The sequence below is a fragment of the Mercurialis annua genome, linkage group LG7 (genome assembly GCF_937616625.2).
Source record: "Mercurialis annua linkage group LG7, ddMerAnnu1.2, whole genome shotgun sequence".
NCBI lineage: Eukaryota > Viridiplantae > Streptophyta > Magnoliopsida > Malpighiales > Euphorbiaceae > Mercurialis > Mercurialis annua.
The window spans coordinates 41031135-41050038 of record NC_065576.1 but is presented as its reverse complement, the minus strand read 5'-3'; the positions used below and the strand labels follow the sequence as shown (position 1 = coordinate 41050038).

Below are 18904 nucleotides of genomic sequence, written 5' to 3'. Positions count from 1 at the left end.
GTCACAAGAAATAAAATGATAATGTTTAGGGGTTAAATAGAATAAAAAAAATAGTTAAGAGATCCAATGGGATAAAAAATTAGTTTAGAAGTTATATGGAACAAAATGATAAATTTAAGGAGTTAAATAATATATTAAGTCATTGAAATAAAATAAATACATAATATATATGTTTAGTTAAAATATTCACATCAATACTAAACTTTACGTACAGATTAGCTAAATACCATCTCTTAGTTTAATTTTATTCTTTTATATCTTCTGAGGTCAATGGAATTCTTTGATATTGACACCGGAGAAGGGTTTCTTCCAATAAGCAACTGAGATATCGAGTATTCATGAACAACCTTAAATGACATATGTGATATGTCTTGGATTCAATAACTCATATATATATAGTTAAAAAAATTCTTATGTGACTGTATATTTGTAACATAAGTGGATGAAACCTAAAACTAGGTATGGAGGACGATGTATGTAGATTAACAAAATTCCATATTCTTGCTATGTGCAATGATAATGTTTTCCGCACCTCTTGTTACGTCAAAAATTTGTACAGATCATAAGTTGCATCATCTTTTTAATAATAAACTTGTTCTAGTATTTCAGTATATAGACAACTTTTTTTGTGAAGTTTGTAAACACATTCGATTCATCGTTTTCATGTTTTTGAATTAGAATTCCTATACCATTTTCATGCGTTACACGTGATAACCGTGCGTGAAAACAGGTTTATCTAAGCATGTACCAATTCTATTCAAAGTTTGACCTTGGTTTTATTTATTGACATTGAATAACATATTCTAATCGGAAGTTGTTGCCGTTTTAAAATAAAATGTCATTTTTTTCAGAAGTAACTGAATCTACTGGAATGGCAAAAATATTTCTTCCAAAACAAAGAATATGGATCTCTCAAAATAGAAACAGTATGAACTTCCTTGAAGAATTTTGGAGCATCATTTGTATTCCCTAAAAAATGCCAACGTCGACGGCATCCTTGAAAGTCTTCAATTTTTTTCAGAATCAGAATTGAGCAAAAGGGTCTATTTTGTTTTGAAATTCGGACAAATAGATTTTGAGAGTAGACGAATGTGACATTGATGGATGGTGAATTGAGAGTAGAAAAAGATGAATAGTCGGGCGTAGAAATAATTTGGGAATGGGACTGATTTTGGTTGTCTATTGAGAGAAGAGCTACATACGCGTTTTGTTTTTTTTCCGGGCAGGGGCATGACCTGAAAATAAGGGGGAAATTATAGGGACGTAAGTGGAATTTGAGGCCAAAATTACTGTATAATGTACAATGATTTTGAACCCAGTCTTATTATATAGATACTCATCCGTCCTAATAGAGTTGTTTACTGTCTTTATCACACAGTTTAAAAAAAACAATTATTATTTATGGGTTTTATACAATTTTCTTTACTTTTAAATAGAGGTAATATAGGAAAATTGAGTGTAAAAGTTTATTACTTTTTAAAAGTGGACAAAAGTTTTAGGCACATGCAACTTTTGAATAGACTGGTGTTTTTGTTAATACTACATTTTATTATAAAGCCCTTAAAATTTTACCTTTTTCAGCCCTCTTGAAGTTTGGGTGTATTCATTTCTCATACTCTTATGTGGAAAATAAGGGTATAACATTATTTTGACATGTATGTGTGCGGGTGCTAAGTGAATGTGAGTGAAAAAGTTTAGAAGATTAGCTAGGTTGCCCGTCACTTCAGTTAGAAACAGACTCATGGCTGTTTGAACAAAACCCTATTGCTATTAGTTAGACACCAATTTCCGGCTTCGATATTGGTCCTATGGCAAAAGTGTGACCTGGAAGTCAGCAAATATTGAAGCATAGTGTCAACCAAATTATGAAAGAATATATATTACATTGCTTAATTATGAAAGAACATATATTACACTAACCGGGTTGGTCCAAGTGGTAAGCGGCTTGATATTGCTTAAGCAAGGTGTCGGGTTTGAGTCTTGTGAATGCAGAAAATTCCCGCAGGTAGACTCACCTACTATGTCAGGTGCGCGACGCAGATCGGATCCGGATTAGTCAGGGCGAAGTCTTGAAAACCGGATGGGCAATCAAACAAAAAAAAGAACATATATTACATTGCATAAGCTGAAAGTGATCATACACTGCATTTTAATTGCACTTTTAACTCTATCTAATTCTTTGCAGAGTTCAATATGTCCTTAATCTCTCATTTTGATGGACTAACCTTAACATTTCAAAGACAATCAGATACTATTTAAACAGTTTCGATGTAATGTAAACATACAAATCGATCCAAATCTAAGCAATAGTATTAATAAAAGTGGAAGCAAATTAGATACATAATGCATACTTACCGATGAGCTAGGTAAACAAACAAACATGACATGTACCACAATTATAATGTAAAAGTTATCTTTTGAATTTGGTAGTTTAAGTTTGTTTATTATGTCTACATTTCATCAACTGCACATCACATGCTCTGACTTTTATTATATGTTCATAGGCTGCTGCAGGCGAGATCCCATGCGTCTCACGATTATAAGAGAAAATGGTTCGGCTGGCTTTGCGTTTGTATACACACTCTAACGGAAGTCAGACGAATGACCATGGATATACAAAAATTATGGTATAAGAGGATTATGGACTTACAGTGAAACCGCACATCTAATTGCGTTTGTTGTCTTAAACTTGGTTGTATTTCTACATATTTTTGGGCCTGAAAAGTTCTCACAAGCACTCGGCCCAACAGGCCTTATGTACAAAGCCCAAAATTAAATTATTGTTTTCAATTTTGAAATTTTTACATAAATACCGGAAACACATAAAATATTCATAAAAATACTATAAAAAATCTTACTTTATAAAAATATTATCTAAATAAAATTTAATTACAAAAATATTATATCAACGCATAAATATTGTTCCATTTGAACACCACGTTCTATCAACGCTTTTCTCAAACACCACGTTCTATCAACGCAAAAAAATTCCAGTCATACTAAGATATTGGTATAAAATTTATTAAATGCAAGACAAAAATTGTATACATATAGTATACTTCAATATATTGTCATAAATACAGATACCTTTAGTTTTGATACAAACTCATCCGTTTCCAAATTTTTAAGTTTTGTATGTATTTAGTATACATTTCGTATATAATCAGAATAACAAGCATATACAAGTTTTTAGTTTTGTATATATTAAGTATACAATTTTTTATATAATAAGAATTATATACTGTTCAAAAATTAATATTCGAAAAATATAGTAACACCTCTGCCATCTCTTTTGTAGTAAAAAAAATTAAACAAAACAATAAATAAAGAACGACTGATGATCAAGAATTAGAATTTAAAAATTCAAATCACAAATCCTATGGAATAAACTCTAAATCTATTCATACAACAATAAATTAACTTCAAAAGTAAAAAAAAGTATAATTATTATTTGTTCGATTACTGTATCCTTGCAGTATTTTGCCAACATTAATCTCCAATTGTTTTAATCCATAATTTTATTCAAAAAAACTCTTAATTTAATCTATCATTATTTTCAATACTTATAGTTTAACTAAAAATCCACTTTTATATTTAAAACAAATTGAAGTTGAATTACATTTGTACTTAGAATCTCCTTTCTTTGTGGAAACGATATCTGGACTTCACTGTTCTTTTCTACTTGTGTAGACTTTGTATACTTGCAGAAATTTACCAGTACATTCCAGCATCTGACCACTCAAGTGTTTTTTTTCTCCTTTCGAATTGTTTAATGCATTACGTTCATATATTTTCAAAAAGAATTCGCTTGCTTCTCTTCCAGCATCATTGTATTTCATTTCGATTAAATTCAGTTGTTGCTCAAGCTGAATTTAAGGCTCGAGTTGCTGATCCTGGCATATTTTTATATGTTATTTGACTAGATTTCATTTATAAGAAAATAATTGCAAGAGAAACGACACCGTTCACTCTCTTTCCCGCAGGCCGTAATTTAAGACAAACACATAAGAAAATACCGAAAACGCCCCTTATCAATGGTGCTATTATATAAATTGAAGAACATCGAAACAAAAGAGCAGCTAGTCTGTTATAAAAATGCAAAAGCGCCATTAATTTAAATTCAAAGCTCTCACTCACTTCTACCCTCCAATGTCGCAAGCAGTCCACCTTTTCTCTACAACTATTCCAGGTACTCTCGACCCTTCTTCATAATTTGTTCTTCAATTTACAGTTACAATTAAGGTCTGTTTGGTTCCTGAGAAACCCAAGATATAAATAAACAAAACAAGAAACAAAAAAAATTAAAATTTGGGAATTTTCTAGGTTATTTTCGACATGGGCATGAAAACAACCTGACTATTTGAACTCATTTAGGTGAAAATTTAACTGGGTAGTAGATATTACTTCTTTACTTAGTCAAGATCTTTTTGTATTTTATTGCCTACCACCTGTTTGATGAAATGATTTTAGGCTCAAATAGTTTTTTTTTTCCTTTCATTTTCTTTAACGAGTGTCTATTCCACGCAATGGTTGTGCCATACCATTCTTACAACAAGCCAAGGAGTGTTTGCAGTACTGAAAATATTCAACTGTCTTTTTGTTTCAAGTCTGAGCGTTCCATTTTTTTTTGGGTTTGTTTTCCTCTTTTTAACTTGTAAATTAATATTGTTGCTTGTGATCATTTTAATATTGGATTAAATGTTCACTCTAGGTATTTGGTGGTAAATCTTTCTTACCAAGTTGTTAGGTGGTGTCAAAAACATTTTGTTAGTTTATTCTCTCATTTCAAAAGAGTGGTCATTGCTTGGAGTCCTGAATTTTACTCTCACAAAACAGAAAAACGAAAATTTAATTAAGAACCTTTTTGTAGGTTATGGACGTTCAGAGGGCAATTGTCTTCCTAGTTCTGGATCTTCTGGGAAAGTAGTTGCCGTATCCCTTTGTCCTTCTCGTGGTAACCGTAGAAATTCTTCACACGTCAAGATTGGATCAATAAAATGTGTTTCTGGGGGAGCATCTTTTGTATGCCGAGCAAGTTCTGGTAGTCCGAGGAGAAACTCGGACTTTTCAAGGCAAAGCAGACAGGGATACTCCCGAAATAGGAACAGGCAAAATGAAGAGAGAGACAGCTTTGATAGCATTGATGAATCTGATGTGTTAACATCGAAGAATGGGCCTTTACTCTCCTTCTCAAATACCTCAAAATTCCAAGCCACTGCCACTCCAGGTCCAAGAGAGAAGGAGATTGTTGAGCTGTTCAGGAAGGTCCAGGCTCAGCTACGTGAAAGAGCTGCCGTCAAAGAAAACAAGAAGGTTGAAACCTCCAAAGGAAAAGTTAAAGAGAGCGAAACTGTGGATTCCCTCCTTAAACTGCTTAGGAAACACTCAGTTGAGCAAGGTAAGAAAAAAGATAGCAGCTCTGGGGACTTTGCTGTGCACCAGCCAGAACAGAATGGATCACACGGCGAGGATAGAAACACAAGCTTCTTCAAGCCAGAACCGAATGGATCACATGGTGAGGATAGAAACACAAGCTTCTTCAAGCCAGAACAGAACGGATCACATGGTGAGGATAGAAACACAAGTTTCTTCAAGCCAGAACAGAATGGATCACATGGTGAAGATACAATTATAAGCGTCTTCAAGCCAAACAACAAGGAGAGGAGTGGAGTCTCAGAACCTAATTCCATTAATAGCAGACCACCATCAAGTTTTCGACGCAGGTCTCCAGTTCCTCGATTGAAATTCCAGCCTGTTTATTCAAATGAGGACTCTATTAACTCTACTTCTTATTCAAGTTTAACTGGTGATAAGAAGAAACAACTAGAATCCCTCCCAGACACTGCCCAGCTGTCTGAATTGGAGATAGAGGAGCCTGAGTTGGAACTGGAGCAGGAGCTAGAGTCCTCATTCCATAATGGAGACGTGCTAGATGAGTTATCAGAAGGAGAGTCTTCAGATATTGATAGCATTGATGAGGATAGCAGACAGGAAAAGGAGAATGAGCATGAGCTTGAAAATTTAAGTTCATTGAAGCTGCCAGAGCTGAGGGCCCTTGCTAAATCACGCGGATTAAAAGGGTTTTCAAAGATGAAGAAAGGAGAGTTAGTAGATTTGCTAAGTGGTGGTTCAATCTGATTAGTTATGAAGGTAAGAAAGTGAGGATGATAGGTTTGATCCTAGATAATTTTTGGTTGTTTGTATTTCATTTTTTGTTTGTCAGATTCTCATTTTTGTTTGCTTGTAATGTAGTTATGTTATTTTCAGTGAATGATCAAAACCCTATGTTTCAGAAAGAAAGGATATGGAAACTTCTGAATTCTATTCTATGTTATTGCCTTGCTTTGGGATGATGTTCTGCTGGAAGTGGATTTTGATCATGAAGTGGAATTGTTTCAATTCCAAAAACAAAGAAAAGAAAGAAAAAATAATAATAAGGACAACACAAGAGAGAGAAATAAGGGTTTTTTTTTTTTTTTTTTTTATAAAAAGTTACATGAAAATAAGACAAATATTTGCATATCTGTGTCTTTGGCTACATATTATGAAAATACTATATTGACTAAAAACATTTTTAATCTAAGGATCCTTTCCTTCAAAATTTACAAAAATATAGACTTCAAATAAAAACACCGTGGACACCTAACATTCGCAAGTTACATAGGATTGCAAACAACAAACCATACAAAACAACTTATCCAAGCAAGAGACATGTCAATAACATTGCAGTGAGCAAGAGACATGCAAAAACAATGCAGTGAGAGCCAATTTTGAGTTGGTGGGAACAAAATCTATTTTGCATCATATTTACGGGACTTCTTGATTCGGGCCGAAAAAGCAATGTCACTCGAGTATTTAGCCTTTTAAGGTGGTCCTTGCTGATTCACACGGCATTCCACGTGTCCCATGCTACTCGGGTATTCCATGATTGGGATATAGACTCTGCTGAAAATATTACTGAGATGAGCTATATGCAGTATCTTTTCCTTTTAATCAAGTTCAAATTCTAGATTTGTCCAACAACTCAAAGTAACAATGCTACAAGAGACATCATCATTTCTTCCATCAAGCACATTAGTGGAGATTAAACTTACTAACCAATACTTCTCATTTATCAACAAAGTTTCATATTATTTCGCGAATTTAACATAAAGTTAAATACATACTATCTTAATTTTTTTTTGACATTTTCGATTAGTTTACTCTTTCAGCTTTAAATCATTCAATAATTTTTTTGCTAGTTCAGCCTCAATTTATATATTAATACTCCAATTATTTTCTGCCAACTCATCTGAGGAGGTAAAAAATTTAAAAAAAATAAAATAATATTTGATCAAACTAACCAAGTGAATAATATATATTTAAAATTTACCTAAACTCCACCCATATATAAATAGATATTAACATTTAATAGATAGTTAACTAGTCAAACAAGCAACAATAGGTTAGGGAAGTTGTACTTCCCGAAAAGTAGAAATGTTTTTTGTTTAGTTTAATTTAGGCCAAATGTTGTAAAAAGGCCATACCTTTCATAAAAATTTCACAAAAGTCCTGACCTTTTAATTTTGTCGATTTTGGCCAAAAACAAATTATTTGGTTTCAATTGTGGCCAACTCTCAATTTGATTTCAATTTGCCTATGTGACGCCTATGTGGCGCCTATATGGCATGCCAAATATTGAAAGGTCGGGACTTTTGTGAAACCAAATAATCCATTTTTGACCAAAATCGACAAAATTGAAAGGTCAGGACTTTTGTGAAACCAAATAATTTATAAATGAACTTTATAAATACATCGTTGATACATAATTTATACATGATAGATACCTTTTTACTACATAATATAGATACATTTTTGTTAAATCTATTGTCAAATTATTTATAACAAATATATTTTCGATACATATACAATACATCTCCGATACACATCAAAAATTGGTCCATCTTCAAATATGTGAAATTAAAAATAAAAACACCCATGATAGCAAAATTTAAACCTTTCTTCCATATTTCCATAATTATCTCAGCAGCCAAGCAACGCCCATGTTTTTTATTTTTGGACTTTAATTGTAATCTAATTTTTTTTATTTATATAATGGATACATCTCCGATACATATTTGATACATCTTCAATGCATATTTTCGATACATATCTGATACATCTGTGATTCATTTTCGATACATATTTTATTCATCTCCGACACATGTTTGATATAATATTCGATTTCAAACACTTTTTCTTGTGTTTTTATACATATTTGATACATTTCAAATATATTAGATACTATTAATTTATAATTTTTAAAGAAAATAGTTAAACGACGCGTAGGTAGGTTAATTTATCTTTTCCAAAATCTTTAATTGATAAAGTGAATGAGATATAGTAAAACTGAAGTTTAATTAACCGAATAAATTAATTTTTTTAACTATTATCTTTTCTTTATCAATTTAATTAAATCAATCGACTAATTTGATCGGATTGCTACATAATTTATACATGATATATACATTTATTTAAATGTATTTTATAGATACATAATAGATACATAATTTATACATTTTAAATACATTTTTACTACATAATTTATACATGATATTTTTTTTTTTGAGCTGTATATAATGTGTATCAAAGATGAGTGTTTGCTATTTTAAAAATATAAATTTGTATCATATATATTATTAATGTACTTATGATAGAGATATTTGTTATTTTTTAATATATTATTAATGTATCTGGTGCGTATAAAAAATAACGTAGCATTTCGACAACCGGATCTTTTGGTTGAATCAGGTTAGACCGAATTGAACCGGAAAAAATTCGGTGTTGAACAGGTAAAACCGGCGAACCTGATTTTTTTATATATTTTTAAAATTTGTTAAACCGGTTAAACAGATCATTGAACCGGTTCTACTTGTTGAACTTTGAACTGGTGGTCTCACCGTTTGACCACCGATTCGGTTTTTAAAACAATGAGTAAAAATAAAAATAAATTAAAAATTTTAAGTGGTATTATACCAATAAATTATAGTTTAAACAGTATAAGTATTAGACAATAATTTTATTAAGTCGTGTATTTTATTCCTTTTCCTCTAATTATCAAAAGAAAACCAAGTGGTATTATCATATGTGTCATTTTGTAATTTTTTTATTATACTTCATAAATACAGTAAGTTTTAAAGTGGGTAAATAAATAATTGAAATATGCTTCTTCTACTTCCTGACTAAGTTGTCTAAGAAACACCCTTTATATCTCCCTGTAATGTAATTCATTCATAAACATTCCTTTGAATCTCTTCTTCTTCGTAGCCATTTTGTAAGCATGGGTCAAACTCTTAATACAATGGCACAACAAAACCAATCAAAGGAAGAGTTAAGCATGGGACAAACTCCTACTACAAAGACCCAACAAAACCATTCAAAAGAAGAGTTACTCCATCAACTTGTTTTAACTACCAACGTTGACGCCATTAAAGCTCTTTGCACACAAGGTGTTGATCTTGAGGTATAAAAAAGCTTCCAACTTTTTTCAATCTTATTTACACTTTTGCATGCATCTTGTTTTCTGGGCCATTGATAATTTTTATATATTTTTTGATATTTCATGTTGTTAATTCTTTTTAGTAATGGATAATTTGGGTAAAAGTTGTAAATTGTAGGTTTTTCTTTGAAGTAAATGTGTGTTTTTCTTTTGAAATTGAAGTTGTTGTCAACTAAAGTTGGTTTCTTTATGGTGTAGTGGGTTGATAAAGAAGGAAAAACTGCTCTGATGGTGGCTTGTATGGAAGCTGGGTTGTCCAATGTAGCCAAAACTTTGATTCAACTGGGTGCTAATGTCAATGCTTATCGTCCTGGTTTGGTTCTAGTACTCATTTTTGTTCATTGCCTTGAAATTTTGATGCTTTCTCATGGTTTGGTAATGTCAAATTTACACTGCAGGGAGACATGCAGGTACTCCTTTACATCATGCAGCTAAAAGAGGTCTCCACCAGACAGTTCTGTTACTTCTAGCCAGTGGAGGTATGTCCTTGTTTTTCCTATTTAAAAGGTTCAAGATTTTTAGGCTGCTTAAGTTCGACTTGCATGATACTCGATTCAACTCCATTTTTTTTATCTATGTGAGCTTTGGTCGAGTGTCGTAACTCAAGGAGACCTCAAGCTTTGTTGATCGTAATGGGTATAAGTTTTTTGTTGAATTTAACGGGTCCTCTTATATCTCAGCGAATACTCTAGTAGTAAATGATGAGTGGCTCTTGGCGCTTGATGTTGCTAGAACAAAAAGACATACCAATGTTGTTCGTGCTATTGAGGTAAGCTTGATCAGCTTGAAAATTTTGAATGTATGATGTGTTTATATAGCCAAGGTCTTTACTTTAATTATTTTGTTTCAAGAATCATATGTGCTTATTCTCTGGATGGCTACGGGAATTTCAAGGTCCAGGCTTTCTTGAGGCACTAGTTCCTCAACTATTATCAAGAAAAATGTTTGTCTCTATTTTGAAGGATTGGAGCTCTCGTTTTATTATAATTTATGATTCCCATAAACTCACCAGCTTATTAAGGCTCGTTGTTTGCAGCTGGGATGTTTGCGTCTGGGTTGTTATTACACCTCATGGTTCCTCTAAGTCCTTGGAGGCCATGAGATTGGAGCTTGCCATTTATACTACTTTGCAGATATGTTAATTCTAGGTGTTTATGTTTTGTAAAATATCTTTGAAGAATGTTAAGCTTGTTAGATATTTCGTCAATTGAGGCAGCCTTCAAAGTGGAACTCTTGTCGAATATTAATGAGTTGGGGCAGCCTTCCTATAGGAACATGTTCATAATGTAAAATATGATTGGATTTTATTCCAATGAAGTGTTTTATTTCTTAATGTTGATTTGCAACTTTTTGCTGATAGTTGATTTGAATTGATTTACATGAATGGATCAACCACATACATGGACTGCCGACTAGTTCATTGAGTTTAATAATTAGCTCTAGGAAGGTGTAAGCACAGCATCTAATCTGTTATTCTATATTAATGATGTGATACTCTGTGTTTGTATCATATTTTATGATTGTTGTTTATTTTGGATCTTTCATATTTATTGTTGATTAATGAACAGGATGCCCAACCTCGTACAATCATTCCTCTTTCGTGGGTAGAAATTGAGGAACCTAAATTTAATTAATCAGATCCAAGAATCACAATATCTGGAAATTGTAGTAAGTCATAATGAATTTTTTTGTTAATATTTCTTGTGAATATGTGCGCCCAATTTTGCCAAAATATCCGGTTATAATTTGTTGCCTTATTGTTTGTATGGGTTCCATCCATAATTTCTCGAATTTGTTTATACGCAAGTTTTCATCGTGCAATGATAGTGGAAAGAGGTGAAGCAAGGATTACATAAGTGGCATGTCAACTTTCCTGTTTCATTTGGATATTATTTGTCATTGGTAACTTTAGGCATATCTGGAACTTGTTACTTTTTTCTCAGCAATCTGAACTATTTTCAAATATTCCTGTGGGGCATTTTTAGTACACGATTTATGCGCAGTTAATGTGTCTGTTTAATAGTACTATAGGTTTTGCAGTCTATTCTGCTTTTGATTTCATCCAATTTCATGTGGTGGTGATTTTGCTGATGACCATCAAATGTTAATTGCAAATGCTCATGTTTTTTTTTGTCGAAACAAATGCTCATGTAGCTCATGTAGTTTCTGTTTTTGTTTTTGAATATGTATATGTATATAAATAGTTGTGGAAAATATGTGCTTCCATTCAGTCCGCCGCACTTACTGATACTGGCCACAGCGCTGAAACAGCTAATACAAATAGTTGTGGAAAATATGTACATGGTGAGAGTTACAGTGCCGCATCCTCACATTCAGAAGCAAGCAGCAGTGTGCGAGTTGATAACTCGACAAAGGAAGAACACAACGGCTGGGGTGTGTGGCCTTTTGGCTGGAGTGTGTGGCCTTTCAGCAAACAAGGTCGCGTAGACACCCAAACCACCGTGCCGGTTGCTCAAACGAGCGGTGCAGTTATTCCATCAGCGCCCCCGATTCCTGATGAAGGGCCAATCCAGTATCCATCAATTGATTCGAGTCCGGTGGACTATTCTGCTCCACCAGAAGAACATGCGAGTTATGCAACAAGCAATGTGAAGAATGAAGGTGATTCCGCATCGTCGTGTATAATATGTTGGGAAGCTCCAATGGAAGGTGCATGTATTCCCTGTGGTCACATAGCTGGTTGCATGGGTTGTTTGAGTGAGATCAAAGCCAAGAAGGGTGTTTGTCCAATTTGCCGAAACAAAATAGACCAAGTTTTAAAGCTTTATGCTGTGTGAGACTGGTTGATGATCGTGTCGTGTGGACTTTAATTTTGTTTTACTTTTCCTATTAGAACATTACGTATCAACTTCAAGAAACTACTGTCATTTCTCTAAGGTTGGGTTTGGATAGTCTGAGTTATATTATTTTACATTTACAATAGTTATTTATGATGAATTTTGAAATTAGTAGAGTTATTTTTTTAAAAATTTAAGTTGATTTAAATATGTGAAATTTGTTTTTACATGTATTGATTTTGTTTTTCTGTGTTTTTGGAGCTAAATTCAGCAGCTTCTGTGGATCACTTTTCTAACCAACCAAATAGCCAAAGAATCAAAACTACCTTCAAAATTAGCCTATCCTTATTTGCATCATTCTCCAAGTTGTGGTTCAATGTAGTCCAAAATTCTCACACTATTACTATCAGATACAAGCTTGTTGATGCACCAAATCTTGAATTAGAACCTAACCAAATTGCTTCCACGAATAGACAATGGAAAATAAGATGGGCCAGTGATCCACTTGAATATACACTGTGGACACAGGTTAGAAATACCTGTAATATGAGCATGAATGTTGTCGTCTGAAGCTAATTCATTATTAAAAACTGACGGATTCTGCTTCTAAATGGGTATTAACTTGCAAAATAAGGGTTAGAGTAATCGTGGTGGCGGTTAAAATAAAACAAAAAACATATACTATCTTTTCCTTCACTTCAACAATTTTCCGTTACATTCCGAGGAAGGAAAATATCATGGCACATCAATGGGCTCAGAAGATCAAAGCTACATATAGTTCTGTTTAATTATCTTTTCCTTCTTTTGGTTTTTTAAGTTTTTTAGCTATTTGTATTTTTTTCTTTTATATATCTACCTCTGTTAAAAAAAAAAAAAAAAAATGTTCAAAAAAAATTCTAATATTAAAAAAATTACTTATTTTTATAAAACGCACTGTCCGATTTCATCAAGCTATGTATTTGATCTAATTTTGACAAATTTAGAATATAAGTGATACGAATTTGATAATTTTGATTTTTTTTTTAAATTTTGACGCCGATTATGATAAAATGATCCTTTGTTCAATAACTAAAAATATAAAAAGAAAAAACCAAGTAAAAAGTAAAAATCCAAAAAGATTTTAAAAATATTCAGGTCAAATATATAAAAAAAAAATTGATCGAAAATGATTGGAAATTTCCACCTCCAACATCAATTGCCTTGCCCTCTTCTTCTTCGTTAAGTTTTCTTAAAAAAAATCTCTTCTGCTTCCTCTTTATCTCTCTCTGTAATATAATTCATTCATAAATATTCCTTTGAATCTGTTTTTCTAAGTATGGGACAAACTCTTGAGACAATGACACAAAACCAATCAAAGGAACAATTACTTCATCAACTTGTTATCACTGCCAACGTTGACGCCATTAAAGCTCTCTGCACACAAGGTGTCAATCTTGAGGTATTTCTATTCTTGTTTTATCAAAGCTTCTTACTTTTTTACTTTTCATCGCCTCTTCTTTTCTGGGCCATACATAATTTTATCCTTTTTTGGTGTTTCATCTTCTTTTTTCAATTTTGTAATGGGTAATTTAGTTAAAAGTTAGTTAGCACGGACACTTTATTCAATCGGAAAACGTGCTAGATAGTTGACGTTTCGGACATGAAACCTCATTTTTAATATAAAAATCCTTAAAATAACACCATTTCGTCGTGTCTGTGTCTAGGTGTCTCATTTTCCTATGTCCGTATCCGTCGTTACTTAGGTTGGAATTAAAGTTGTTGTCGTCTAATGTTGCGTTTTCTCATGGTGTAGTGGATTGATAAAGAAGGAAAAACTGCACTAATTGTGGCTTGTATGGCACCTGAGCTCATCAATGTAGCCAAAACTTTGATTCAATTGGGTGCTAATGTCAATGCTTATCGTCCTGGTTTGTTTCTAGGCATTAAAGAATTGGTTTCAGTACTCATTTTTTTTTTCATTTGCCTGGAAATGTTTGTGCTTTATCAATAGTTTGTAATACCAATTCATACTTATAATTTATGCAGGGCGACATGCGGGTACTCCTTTACATCATGCAGCTAAAAGAGGCCTCCACCAGACAGTTATGTTACTTCTCTCAAATGGGGGTATGTCTTTTTTTAGTATTTTATAAGTTTAAGATTTCTATGATGAATTATGGGAGGCATAATTTAGGGGTGTAAGATTTTTATGCGCGTTAAGGTTTTAAGCTGCGTGAACTCGACTTGTATAATAGTCGAATTCAACTCCACTTTTAGCTATGTTGGCTTGGTTTTTTTGAGTGTCATAACTCGAGGAGGTCTTGAGCTTTGTTGATCATACAGGGTTTAATGGGTTTTAGTTTTCTCCTCTTATATGTTTCAGCAAATGCTCTAGTGAGAAATGATGATTGTCATACTGCACTTGATGTTGCTAGAATAAAGGAACATACTAATGTTGTTCGTGCTATTGAGGTAAGCTTGATTAGTTTGAATGTTTTGATTTAAAAAAAAAAAATTGAATGTAGGATTTGTTTATAGACAGAGACTAATATTTTTTGCTAATTTTGTTTCAAGAATCATATTTGCTTATTCTCCGGATGGCTACGGGAATTTCAAGGTCCAGGCTTTCTTGAGAAGCTAGTTCCTCAACTATTATCAAGACAAATGTTCGTACAATTCCCTCTTAATCTATGTTTGTATCATTCTTTTGAAGCTTTCTTCTTAATTGGTTCTACACAATACTGTTTATATCGTCACATTGCCGTAAAAAGCAACTTTTGTAATGCAGTTTGGATATCTGACATGAAATCAACATCTTTTTTGAAGGATTGAAATTAAGTTTTTATCTTTTATGATTCCCGTAAACTAGTCAGCTGATTAAAACTGCTTGTTTGCAGCTGGGTTGTTATTATACCTTGTGGCTCCACTAATCGCATGAAACCCGTCAGATTGGAACTTGCCATTTATACTACTTTGCAGGTATGTTAGTTCTGATTATTACATTTAGCTTCACAATCCTAGTAGCTGTATTCAATGTGCTATGCACTTATCTGGCCCCATATTTCTTTAAATTATCTTTGAAGACTGTCAAGTGTTTAAGCTTGTTAAGTTAGATATTTCTTCTATTGTCAATATTCTTGGATGGTGGGCCCATCAATCTCTATAACATGATCTGTTTAAAAAAAACACCATTAAACAAAAACTAAGATGATATTTGTTTGTGTTAATAAACTTCTTTCAAATGAGCATGGTAATTTCAAATAAAAAAATACACTGTGCCATAAAAATTTGTAATTGTTGGCCGGGCTTGTGATCTGTGCGCTTGTGTGTGTTTCTTTACTTACCATCTATTATAGTGTCATCTGCAAAGTGGAACTCTTGGCGGGCTTATGATCTGTACGCTTGTGTGTGTGTGTGTTTCTCTACTTACCATCTATTATAGTGTCATCTGCAAAGCGGAATTCTTGTCGAATATAAATGAGTTGGGGCACCTTCCTACAGGAACATGTTCATCATGTGAAATATAGTTGTATTCCAAGAAAATGTTTATTTCTTTATGAGTTTATGTTGAGTTGCAATTTTTTGCTAATAGTCGACTTGAATTGATATACATGAATGGATCACCACACACATGGGCTGCCGACTAGTTCATTCAGTCTAACAATTATTTCTAAAAATGTGTAACCATAGCATCTAATAAGTTCTTCTACATTTAATGATGTGATAATCTCTGTTTATATGATATTTATGCCTGTCAATAATTTTGGATCTTTCAAGTTTATTGTTGATTAATGAACAGGATGCTCAACCTCGTACAATCATTGCTCTTTGGAAGGCAAAGATTGAGGAATCCAAATTTAATCAGTCAGATCTAGGAATCACCATATTCGACAATTCTACCAGTAAGTCATCTGTTCTTGTATTTTTCTTGTGAATCTGTGCCAAAACATCTGGTTATAACGTATTGTTGATATTCTCGTTGCCTTATCGTCTGTATGGGCATCGTCCATATATTCACGACTTTGTTATTCACAAATTTTCAATCGAGTGATGACTGAGGAAAGAGATGAACCAGGGATAATGAGTGGCATGTCTAACTTTCTTGTTCCTTTTGGATATTAATTGCCATTGGTGACTTTAGGCATATTCGGTCCTCGTTCATTTTTTTAATCAATATGAACTTTTGTCAAAGATCTTGTGCTTAGAATTTGCGGTACACAATCTGTGTAATTAATGGATATTTGTGCATATAGATTTTAGAGGTCGACATTGCCACATTGGTGTCTATTTATAAACACTAGAAGTTTTGTAGTCTATTCTGCTTTTGGTTTCAATCTCATGTGATGGTGATTCTGCCTATGACAGTCAATGTTTTGTTGTTAATTGCAAAAGTTCATATTGCGTGTTTTTTGTTGTCCTCTTATCATTTGTGTGTGTTTGTCTCATATACAAGTTTTCCAGTATACCTTATGATTTGAAGTTTTTTTTTTTAATTTAATATTTGCCAGAAGTACGATATAGATTTTCATCGTCCAGTGAAGATAACAAAGAGCAGGTGCGCAGACTGTATGATGCATGCAGAGGAATACCGCAGGTATGCTACATTCATGTATTTGTTTTCGAAAAAATAGATATGCTCTCTTCATGCTGTACTAAGCATCATGCAATCGGCAACAACTGTTCTGTCATCATTTATATCAGGTAATGCCTTCGCCAACTCATCATGATACTCAAACTGGAACGCCGGTAAATATTGAACAAACATCTACTGAAGCTCTGGATTTGGCAATGGCGATAAGTGCTTCCATTCAATCCGCCGCATCAGAAAGGCCTCAACTTCAAAATACTCAGCAGAGCGCTGAAACAAATAGTGCAAATGGTTGGGGAAACTATGTACATGTCGAGACTTACAACGGATGGGGCCCAGCTGCGACATCCTCACATTCAGAAGCAAGCAGCAGTGTGCGGGTTGATAACTTGAAAAAGGAAGAACACAACGGATGGGGTGTGCTTAATTCTGGGCCGATTAGCAATCAAGGTCGTGTAGACACCCGCACGAACGCCCCTGTTGCTCAAACGAGCAGTGTAATTATTCCATCAGCTCCCCCAATTCCCGATGAAGAGACAATCCAGTATCCATCAATCGATTTGAGTCCAGTGGATTATTCTTCTCCACCGTTAGAGCAAGCAAATTCTGCAACAAGCAATGTGAAGAATGAAGGTGATTCAGCGTCATCGTGTATAATATGCTGGGAAGCTCCGATAGAAGGTGCATGCATTCCCTGCGGTCACATGGCCGGTTGCATGGTTTGTTTGAGTGAGATCAAAGCCAAGAAGGGTGTTTGTCCGATTTGCCGAACCAAAATAAACCAAGTTATAAAGATATACGCTGTGTGATACTCTGCTAGATGATCGTGTCTTGTGTATACTAATTTTGTTTTTCTTTTCTTACTAAACATTACTTATCAACTTGAGGAAAAAATTGGATGATAATATTTGAAGAATTAGATGTGATTTAGGACATGAGTGCCCTACAAGTAAAGACACTAAGGAGAAGGGCACATGCATGCTCAGCTTTACTGACTGTATGAATGTTTAAGTTTGGAAATACTTGAGCATTACGTAACATCAGAAACCCTACCTTTTATTCTTCCTCATTAACACTCTGTGAAAACCACCACGTGGCTATGCTTTCTCAGTAGAATTCTTGTGCTTGTGCTTCTATTTCTTTGAAAAATTTGAGAGAATGGGGCATTATATTGGATTGCTTTGGCTGGATTTTTAGATATGAATCATAAAATTAAAGGAGTAGGAAAAACACGGCTGCTGACTGAAACAATCACTGACTATTGAAGGAGATAAAATGACCAATTAGAAAGAAAAAAATAGGAATAATTGAAGGTAAAATATAAAAATAATTAAAGAGAGAAAATGCAATCAATAAAAGAGTATAAAATTAAGAGCAAATTACGTTGAGGTCCCTGAGTTATATTATAAATAATAGTTTGATACCTCTTGTTTCAAAAATCTACTTAATGGTCCTTCAGTTTAAATTCCGTTAACTGAGAGACCCTTTCGTTAATTTGAGGGACTAAATCGTTTAACGGAACTAAGACTGAGTGACCAAATCCTTTAAAGGTGAGGTAACAAATTGTTTAATAAAATTAAAAGTGAGGGACCAAAACCGTTTACGAAATTAAAGGTGGAGTACCAAATCGTTTGAAAGTAAATATCGAAATTAACAAAGGGTCTCATAGTAAATGGAATTGAAACTGAAGGACCATTAAGTAGACTTTTGAAACAATAAGCACCAAACTATTAATTATTATATACCTCAAGGACCTCAAAATAATTTGCCCTATACTTGCATCCTTTGGTATAAAATGGAATCATACTATTTTAAGATCACTTAAAATTTATATTTTTCTTTTTAAAATTAAAAGTATAAATTAGAAAAAATAGATTAATTTATATTTTCATTTTTTAAAAATAAAATTCATTTGATTTTACTTTTTATGTTCAAATAAACTTCGAAATATCTTAAGCTACACAGATATGTAAAGCTTCTACCATCAATTTAATTGAAGAA

General features: G+C 33.2%; 3 protein-coding genes across 3 annotated transcripts; all 3 read left to right on the top strand.

Annotated features, from left to right (window-relative positions):
- The first annotated feature begins 4069 nt into the window (after positions 1–4069).
- On the top strand, positions 4070–6329 carry LOC126657344 (rho-N domain-containing protein 1, chloroplastic). The gene is made up of 2 exons (XM_050352018.2): positions 4070–4189; positions 4871–6329. Exons 1-2 carry the CDS (start codon positions 4150–4152, stop codon positions 6136–6138), a joined length of 1308 nt encoding a protein of 435 aa, XP_050207975.1. The 5' UTR covers positions 4070–4149; the 3' UTR covers positions 6139–6329.
- Positions 6330–9216: 2887 nt separating this feature from the next.
- On the top strand, positions 9217–12496 carry LOC126655710 (probable E3 ubiquitin-protein ligase XBOS34). The gene is made up of 8 exons (XM_056103803.1): positions 9217–9502; positions 9737–9851; positions 9937–10017; positions 10219–10307; positions 10390–10675; positions 10734–10824; positions 11451–11508; positions 11743–12496. The coding sequence occupies exons 1-8, from the start codon at positions 9320–9322 to the stop codon at positions 12334–12336; spliced, it is 1497 nt and encodes a 498-aa protein (XP_055959778.1). The 5' UTR covers positions 9217–9319; the 3' UTR covers positions 12337–12496.
- A 1000-nt stretch (positions 12497–13496) lies between these two features.
- Positions 13497–17941, top strand: LOC126655709 (probable E3 ubiquitin-protein ligase XBOS34). Its single transcript, XM_050349969.2, has 9 exons — positions 13497–13774; positions 14129–14243; positions 14362–14442; positions 14699–14787; positions 14890–14981; positions 15213–15294; positions 16115–16217; positions 16824–16909; positions 17017–17941. The coding sequence occupies exons 1-9, from the start codon at positions 13652–13654 to the stop codon at positions 17710–17712; spliced, it is 1467 nt and encodes a 488-aa protein (XP_050205926.1). The 5' UTR covers positions 13497–13651; the 3' UTR covers positions 17713–17941.
- Positions 17942–18904: the final 963 nt, after the last annotated feature.

What these genes read in the sequence shown, in the direction of transcription:
- LOC126655710 (XM_056103803.1), top strand. Translation starts at nt 9,320, where the DNA reads ATGGGTCAAACTCTTAATACAATGGCACAACAAAACCAATCAAAGGAA. An exon ending in CACAAGGTGTTGATCTTGAG is followed by an intron (nt 9,503 to 9,736) that starts GTATAAAAAAGC and finishes TTTATGGTGTAG; the next exon opens with TGGGTTGATAAAGAAGGAAA. An exon ending in ATGTTGTTCGTGCTATTGAG is followed by an intron (nt 10,308 to 10,389) that starts GTAAGCTTGATC and finishes TTTTGTTTCAAG; the next exon opens with AATCATATGTGCTTATTCTC.
- LOC126655709 (XM_050349969.2), top strand. Translation starts at nt 13,652, where the DNA reads ATGGGACAAACTCTTGAGACAATGACACAAAACCAATCAAAGGAACAA. An exon ending in ATGTTGTTCGTGCTATTGAG is followed by an intron (nt 14,788 to 14,889) that starts GTAAGCTTGATT and finishes TTTTGTTTCAAG; the next exon opens with AATCATATTTGCTTATTCTC. An exon ending in CATGCAGAGGAATACCGCAG is followed by an intron (nt 16,910 to 17,016) that starts GTATGCTACATT and finishes CATTTATATCAG; the next exon opens with GTAATGCCTTCGCCAACTCA.
- LOC126657344 (XM_050352018.2), top strand. Translation starts at nt 4,150, where the DNA reads ATGTCGCAAGCAGTCCACCTTTTCTCTACAACTATTCCAG. An exon ending in TTTCTCTACAACTATTCCAG is followed by an intron (nt 4,190 to 4,870) that starts GTACTCTCGACC and finishes ACCTTTTTGTAG; the next exon opens with GTTATGGACGTTCAGAGGGC.